This window comes from Pseudogymnoascus destructans (genome assembly GCF_001641265.1).
Source record: "Pseudogymnoascus destructans isolate 20631-21 unplaced genomic scaffold scaffold_10, whole genome shotgun sequence".
Taxonomy (NCBI): Eukaryota; Fungi; Ascomycota; class Leotiomycetes; order Thelebolales; family Thelebolaceae; genus Pseudogymnoascus; species Pseudogymnoascus destructans.
Genome location: NW_020167529.1, coordinates 102,501 through 110,769, shown reverse-complemented (window position 1 = coordinate 110,769; position 8,269 = coordinate 102,501). Strand labels below are relative to the sequence as shown.

Here is an 8,269-nt window from a genome sequence, read left to right as displayed (position 1 = left end):
CTACTCATTTGACCTATTCCTGGTATCTTCCATCTCTCCTATCTTAGTTGGCCTGGAAATGAAAACCCCATCATGTATGTGTAAGCACACCTGCTGGACAAGCTTCATGTCCTTCTGTTGAATTGTGACTCTCTTTGCGTGGATAGCAGCCAGCTGGGTCACTATAACAATTACTATAATGATTACTATAAACGTGTAGACTCACTTACTTTCAAACTCCTTGACGAGTGCAGTTTCTGCAGCTTCCTGGAGAGCAGAAATTGCAGAAGACTGAAGCCGAAAGTCCTCGTGAGGGTGCAAGTCGCTGATGATCTCATGGATAAGTTGCGTGAATCGCACGGGGAAGGAGAGGTTCTGTCGATTTTTGGTACTGTTTGATTTGTCGGAGAGCAACGGCTGTTTTTGATCAGAAAGGATTTATAGTAATAGTTATAGTAATCAACTTACTACCAGGCTTATAACGACGGCTTTTCTTCGCGGCCTTCTTCACAATCTTCTTTCCGCTGATCTCTGAGGTCTTTCTTGGAGCCTTTCCAGCAGTCTTTTGGGCCGGCATCTTCTTGCTGAACTTTTGACCAGGCGCAAACGTTGGAATTGGACCTTTCCGAACCTTGTGTTGTGTCGCTGGAGGGGTCTGGAGTTGAAGGCGTGCACTCTGGCGAGTTGGAGTGTTTGGCTCAAGTGCTGGTTGTACTTGTGGTTGTCGTGACCGAAGTGAATAGTTGGTCAGTTGCATGAATTTGTGGGATTGTTTGAGTGGGGCTTTTTTTCCATCGGGCTCAGTTTCAGATTCGGAGCTTGTGACTGGATCAGGGGCATCGTAGGCAGTGTCCAGATCCATGACACTAAAAGAGGGTTACTATAAGTATTACTATAAGATTTGGGTGCTTTACTTACCAGTTTGCCAGCCAGTAGCAATTCACATAGCCATGTTGATCTGAAGGTCGGGGGGGTGTTGTGTAGGAAAAATAAAGGTAGGGTGAGGTTGTTGTTGTTGGGGTTGTGAGCTAGCTCGCTTAGTAAAATGTCTTCAGCTTCACTTTTTGTACGGTAGTAGGCGATAAAGGTGAATTCTCCCACAACAATAGTAAGGACAACAATAGTAAGTGACCTTATTGACGTGTTTTACCCCACAACAACAACCTTCTTCTTCAATCTTCTTCTTCAACCTTCTTCGTCAACCCCCACACCCCCAACACCCCCAACACCACCGACACTTCTAAGATCAAGGAGGTAAGTCTACTCAATCCTTTCTACTTACTTTATAGTAATTGTTATAGTAAGACAGCCACGATGGTTGGAAAATGAAAGAAGACGAGAAGTCGAAGAACAAGAATACCCAGCAGGTCACAAAATGCCGCAACAACATGAGTGAAGTTGAACGCACAATCGATAACGCCAAGAGGGCAGATACAGCTGCTGTTTCATATGCCTTGCGAAATCTCCGGGCAACTTCTGAGTTCAAGAACCTCGACAGCCAAGCTCAAGAACGTCGAGTAGAAGCCCAAAAGACCGAGGTAGCTCTCAAGTGGTAAGATCTATTCCTATCCACTGTTATAGTAATAAGTATAGTAACATAGAAACAGTGTACGTGATGGAAAGCATGCAACTGTTGTTCAGCAACGTCTTGGAATTGGTGAGGGAGGGGGGGCATATTCTCTTTGGGACAACGGAAACATTGCTTGGGAAACCAAGGATGAGGATGATGAGGTAGTGCAAGAGGCTATGTGGAGGGAAGATGAGAAGGCCAATGGCGTTGATGATGTTGGAATTCAGAAGATCCAGAGAGAAATGGTGGCACAATCTGTCGCTACAACCAAGGTATGGATGAGAACCCATTACCCATTTACATTTGAGCTTTACTAATATAATATAGAAGGTGGATCAGTTGGGATTCTCCCTCTGGCGCCGAAAGTGGAGGGTTGCATACCAATCAACGTTACGACTAATGAAGAAGGTCAACACAGACCCAGACTTCCTTGAGAAATTGCCCCCTGCAATTGATCCAACTACAGGGTAAGTAACTATAGTAATAATTATAGTAACTAGCTAACATCTCTAGGATCTACTACAACAAGGTTCCACCACATCTATACTTCTCAAAGACGGAAATGGCTGTTTGGAGAAACTTCACCTCATGGAATCTTGATGGTGACATTGCATATCTTTCTTCCTGGGCCAGCTGAGTGGTACCCTGATGATTACGATACTACTCAGCATGGTTTCCATGTTGATCTTGATGCTGGCAGAGCATATGAAGCTTGGGAGATGTTGGCTGAAGAAACCGAGCCTACCAATTTCAAGTGGGTCTTGCCATCCGATGATACATTGGTACTGTTGCCTCCAACAAAAGAATCAGAGGAGTTTCTCAGCCAGTTCTACGAAATGTAGATTAGTTTCTTCTTCTACAATAGTCTAGGTAGATCAATACACTACTGTTGACGCTACCACTTCTTAGTTTACTATAAATATTACTATAATTGGCTTATAAGGCTATAGGCCCATAATACCAAAACACACTACTACCATATACTCCACAAGTAATCTAAAATATTCTAAAGAGGAGAATTCAAGCGAAATAGAGAAGTACGTATAGAATAGATGTAGACCTTAATAAATATTCAGGTTGACTGTTTTATTTTCCTTATAATAATATAATAACGTATTTCACAAGCGAGTTGGCCACCCAAGCAAGTTGGCCACCAAAACACCAAAATTGACTATTACTGCCTACTACTACACCACCACCCTACATAATGACCCTTATTCGATCGTAATTGAATCCTTGTGCCTCGTACATGTACGGGAGTTATGGCCCATAATACCACATATGCCACAGCGCTTCTGTCGGCCTGTAGAACCCACCTGCCGACAATGCTCACTTGCCACCTCCGTACGGACTTGAGCTTCTACCTCAGCACTCTGAAGCATATCCTCTCCCTCTCGTACGGAGAGACTGCCCCCTTGCATTATACGCCTCTTGCGCTTCCTTTCCCTCCTCTTTTTCTGTTCATTTGCCGCTTGTAGAGCCTTAACTTCTGCCTTAAGTAGAACAGCAGAATGCATCATCATTTCCGCCCCTTTAACAAGGCAGCTAACAGCATCATTAATTGAGGTAGGAGAGCTATTCTGATGTCGTACGATGCGGTTCTTAATGTGCTCTGTTTGAAAGTTAAGCTCCCTTATAGTTTGAGGAGTCTTTGAAGTCCAATTGTCACTCTCAACTATAGGAGGTGTTGGAGTCCTTAAGCGTAGATTTAAGTGAGAGAGGACACTCTGTGGCTCGTACGGAACTAGTCCTGTAGCTCGGAATCCGCTCTTGATGTTCTGCTCTGTAAACGTAGCTTTGAATGCTTCTTTGAATGCAGAGAGGAACTCAAGCTTTGTGATGTGGTTTAGCCGGTTCCGTACGAAGGTTTCAATCTGCTTTCCGTACGAAAGCTTTAGTGGCGCAAAGCAGCTCACATCAAGAGGCTGAAGAATGTGTGATGAGTGTGGTGGCATACAGAGGGTAATTATCTTCCGTTCTGTGCAGTAGTGTTGAAATTGAGCAGAGATGTGGCTCTCATGTCCATCAAGAATAAGAAGGCGATAGGTTCCGACCGTACGAGCATTTGTATGTCGATTGAAGTGTTGAATCCACTCATACCCAATTGAATTTGAAGTCCACCCATTCTCACTAAGCGTAATCACCCAATTGTCTGGTAATCCTGAGTCTTCGTACCAAGCTGAGAGGTGATTCTGCGCCTTGAAAATAATGAACGGCGGGAGTGCCCATCCGTACGAATTAACACCTTGGATAATTGACACCCACTCTCTATTCCCTGGCTGTATAGTCTTTGGACGGCTCTTTGCTTCTGAGCTTGTGACTACCTTTGCAGTAGCAATAACTCCCATTGCGAAACCTGCTTCATCAAAGTTGTAGATGTCCTGCTCTAAGATGCCATATTTTGCGACTGTGTTTCGTACGAGGGTGAACCACCCTTCAATTATCTTTGGATCTTCGCATTTTGCTCGTTTGTAATCGTACTTCCGACTAAACTTTGCTTTAAGTTCCGTACGACGCGTTATGAAGTTACTAGTCCAGTTCTTCCCAGTAGGGCTCTCACCTCGTTCGGAGAGTAGTAGGTCTGCCATTTCTTGCACAGCTTGCGGCCGGGGCGGAAATCCACGCGAATCTAGGTCGAGAATATACTGAACAAGAGCTGACTCTTCGTACGAAGTTAGGTTTTGTGATTTTGGGGTAGAATCACGTCGGGAGGTCATTCCATTCATTCTGTTGGTAAGGGTACTACGTGACACGTCGTATGATAATGCAGCAGCTCGGACACTCTTAAATTGACGTTCCTTTAGTGCCTGAATAGCTAATAGTATTCTACCCTCTTGATTTGAGGATTGGGCTTGTGTTGGTTGTGGCATAGTTGACTGTAGTCAAGTTGACGCGTTTTGGTGTTTTGGTGGCCAACTTGCTTGGGTGGCCAACTCGCTTGTGAAATACGTTATTGAATATTTTAAAATATTATGTCTTATAACCAATCTTTAAGTTCGCCAGCACAACCTTATAGCGATGTATTCTCTCTTGATGAGCCTTTATCTAGTAATAGAACACCTGAGATTGAGTCCTCCCAACAACTTAACAACCAATGGGATGGGCTAGAAAAGATCCAAGGTCTAAATGTGCTAAAGTGGACGCCTTCAAAGGCAGACCTATTCAACGACTGGTGGCATTACCAGTCCTGGTATAAAGAGCAGCCAAATATGTTTTTAAGCACTGATAAGCAAATCAACTGGGGGTCAACAACCCGGACCTCATTATCATGGAGACACTTTGACCAAGGAGCTCGAAAATCAACTGGGGAACCAGTAATTGTTTGCCAGAGGTGTTTGAAAATACTCATCCACCCAAGTATTAAAGGCTCAGGGACAAGCACAATGAGCACTCACCTTCGATCAGCTGGGTGTATAAGGAAGTCATCAAACCATTCTACATTACATCAGAGCCAGCTCCGCCTCTCGCAATCCTCTCCAGTAAGCAATATTACATATTACTATACTTATTACTATAAACATACCTAACGTACATGTATAGCGAAAGCGCCAAACAAGCGAAAGCGCCAAAATTATCTACCCTCACGACAAACATTGCGATAAATCTACCACAACATTAGAAATCAATTGAAACTACTCGGAGTCCTCTTCCTCAGAGGTGTCTATTACAATCTGACACGTGCGCGCATTGTGCCCAGTCTCACCACACTTGCCACAGCGACGGGCACGGGTTTCTTCCCTTGGCTTCCGACCACGGCTTGCCCTTATTTCCTGCTCTACCTGCTGCACAACATCCCTCTCATCCTGTAGCTCTTGCGCCCCTTGTTGACTAAGTGATCCTCCTTGCTGTAGTTGTGTTTTCCTAGCTCTCCGGCGCTTGCTTAGTACTTCATTTGCCTGTCGTAGGTTTTGGTTCTCTCCCTTTAGCAGTGCTAATTGATGCATTATTTGCGATGCACCCTTTGTAAACTGGTCAACAGCTGCATAGATTGAGGTTGGAGAGCTATTTTGATGGCGTGAAATCCGAGTTTTAATAAATGTAGACTGTGACATAGCTTCAATTGGGTTGTTTGGTGTCTGAGAAACCCAAGGTTGAGCAGTACCTGGGCGGGAGCTTGGAGGCGTTGGTGTCCTTAACTTAAGATCAAGTGTAGATATCACTCTCTCAGGGTCAAATGGAAGAAGCCCTGCCCCTCGGAACCCGCCTCGAATGTTACTTTCCGTCATTGTAGTGTTAAATGCAGCGTGGAAGGCAGGAAAGAAGTCATCCTTTGTAATATGAGAAATATGAGCCTGCATCATATCTTCAATTTGCCGACCATAGGCCTGCTTTAACGGGCCGAAACAGCCAACATCAAGTGGCTGGAGTAGATGAGAAGAGTGAGCAGGCATACAAAGCGTAATAATGTTGTGTTCCTTGCAGTACTCCTCAAACTCATCTGAGTGGTGGCTCTCATGACCATCAAGGACTAACAAGCGATAACCACCAACACTCCGGGCCTTTGTATGCTTCTCAAAGTGCTGAATCCAATCCATGCCTCTCTCGTTTGTAGTCCAGCCATTTTCAGTAACAGAAATCACCCAATCGCTTGAAAATCCACTATTCTCATACCAAGATGTAAGGTGGTTTTTGCCTGCAACAATGATAAATGGTGGTACTGCCCAACCTTGAGAACTAACGCCTTGGATTACTGTAACCCATTCCCGATTACCAGGCTGTACCTTCTTTGCTTTTGCCCGCCCGTCTGAGCTTGTTACAACCATAGCAGTTGAGATAACGCCCATCATAAACCCAGTCTCATCAAAGTTGTAGATATCTGCTTCATCGATACCATATTTCGCAATTGTGTTACGCACAAGCTCAAACCAGCCATTAATAACTTCTGGATCTTCGCACTTAGCCCTCTGGTAGTCGTATTTGCGCTGAAAGCGTGTCTGGAGCTCTACACGCCGCTTAACAAAGTTTAAAGCCCAACGCGACCCAACGCGTGACGCGTCGCGTGTTGCAAGTAGTCGACTTGCCATATCTTCAACAACAGACAGCCGAGGAGGAAACCCTTTGGCAGCTAGGTCGAGTATATACTGAACAAGGACGGACTCCTCTAGGTTAGTTAATTTCCGTGAGTTGGCTTGGATATCGCGTCGTGAAGGTACACCTTCTAGACGACGACCTAGCTTGCGGTGGTCCACAGAATAGATCCTAGCAGCAACTCGAAGGCGTAACTTTGGGTCGCTTTGCATAGCCTGGATAGCTAGCACTAATTGGCTTTCATCGTTTTTATGGGGCATGTTTTGTTGTTGAGGAATTTAACATTTAGTTGGGGGGTTTGGTCACCGCATCATTTTGGCGCTTTCGCTTGTTTGGCGCTTTCGCTATACATGTACGTTAACTATTATTTAGAGTATGCGGCTACAACCAGAAGACGACCCAAAGGAAGCATTCTACAGTTACGTTCTTGAGACTGTAGTATCTCTTAACATATCATTCCGATCTGTTGAGAATCCTATTTGGAGAGAGATGGCATTATGGCAGAATCAGAAATATCCACTTCCTTCACCAACAACCTTACGGCGGCGCCTTGATGTTATGGTTAGTAATGCACAGCAGATTGCCCTTCATGGTCTTGTACCTGGGGCAAGGTGTGCATTATCTCTTGCCAATTGGTCTAGCCCTGGAACAAGGCACTCCTTTATGGGTATTATGGCAACATTCATTACTGATAAATGGGAATACCGTGAGGCTTTAATTGGGTTTGAGTATCTTGATGGAGCCCATACAGGGAAAGATCTTGCAACCATTGTCCAGCATGTTATATCCCAATATCACCTCAATGGTAGAGTTCATTGTATTACAACTGATAATGCAAGTAATAATACTTCAATGATGGGGGTTATTAACGACATGGTAAAAGAGCTATCATCAGAGCCAATAAGATACCATGATGGAGTCATTCACCATATACCATGCTTCGCACATATTGTCAAGCTTGCACAAAAGGCTCTCCTTGGGTCAATCCAATTAAACCCAACAAACTCAGAGCTACAGACTGACTGGGATGAAAATTCAGCCAACGAGATTAGAGATCTAAGTAAAGAGAGGGGCCTTCCATGGACCCTTGCCAAGGTATGTTTATAGTAATTTTTATAGTAATTGCCACTAATATAAAACTAGCTTCGGAAGCTAGCTGTCTTTGTGAATTCAAGTTCACAGCGAAGAGAGAGATTTATGGGAATCCAAAGACTGTGTATTAAAGATGGAGCAAAGGCCTTACGACTTATCCAAGATGTGTTAACGCGATGGGACTCAACCCTACATATGATGCTACGAGCAGTCTTACTCCAAGAAGCAGTGAATAAGTTTACAACTGAGTTTACTGCAGCTAATATATTTCATATTAGTCCCCCAGAGTGGAAACACATCACCTACCTTATTGATGTTACTCGCCAGTTTAGCTTCTGGACCTCAAACATGGGTATAGCAAGTGGTGCTCGACTAGGCTTTGTTTTACCAGCATATGACGAGCTATTTGAAGGGCTTGAGGAGTGTATCCCTCGGCTAAAGCCACTACAAGACCCATGGATCAAAAAGCTTCTTATAGCTATTGATAAAGCTATTCAAAAGCTTGACAAGTATTATACAAGATCTTGTACAGGTACTGGAAGCTTCTATGCCTTCGGAGCTATTCTATCTCCCCAGTTAAAGATGGAAGTGTTTAACCCT

The 8,269-nt window shown here is 44.2% G+C and overlaps 1 protein-coding gene across 1 annotated transcript; it reads right to left on the bottom strand.

Annotated features, from left to right (window-relative positions):
• VC83_06078 (uncharacterized protein) lies at nucleotides 1–841 on the bottom strand (the record flags this gene model as incomplete). Its single annotated transcript, XM_024469684.1, has 4 exons — nucleotides 1–161; nucleotides 210–304; nucleotides 372–396; nucleotides 448–841. The coding sequence occupies 4 exons, from the start codon at nucleotides 839–841 to the stop codon at nucleotides 1–3; spliced, it is 675 nt and encodes a 224-aa protein (XP_024324233.1).
• Between the last annotated feature and the right edge of the window lie 7,428 nt (nucleotides 842–8,269).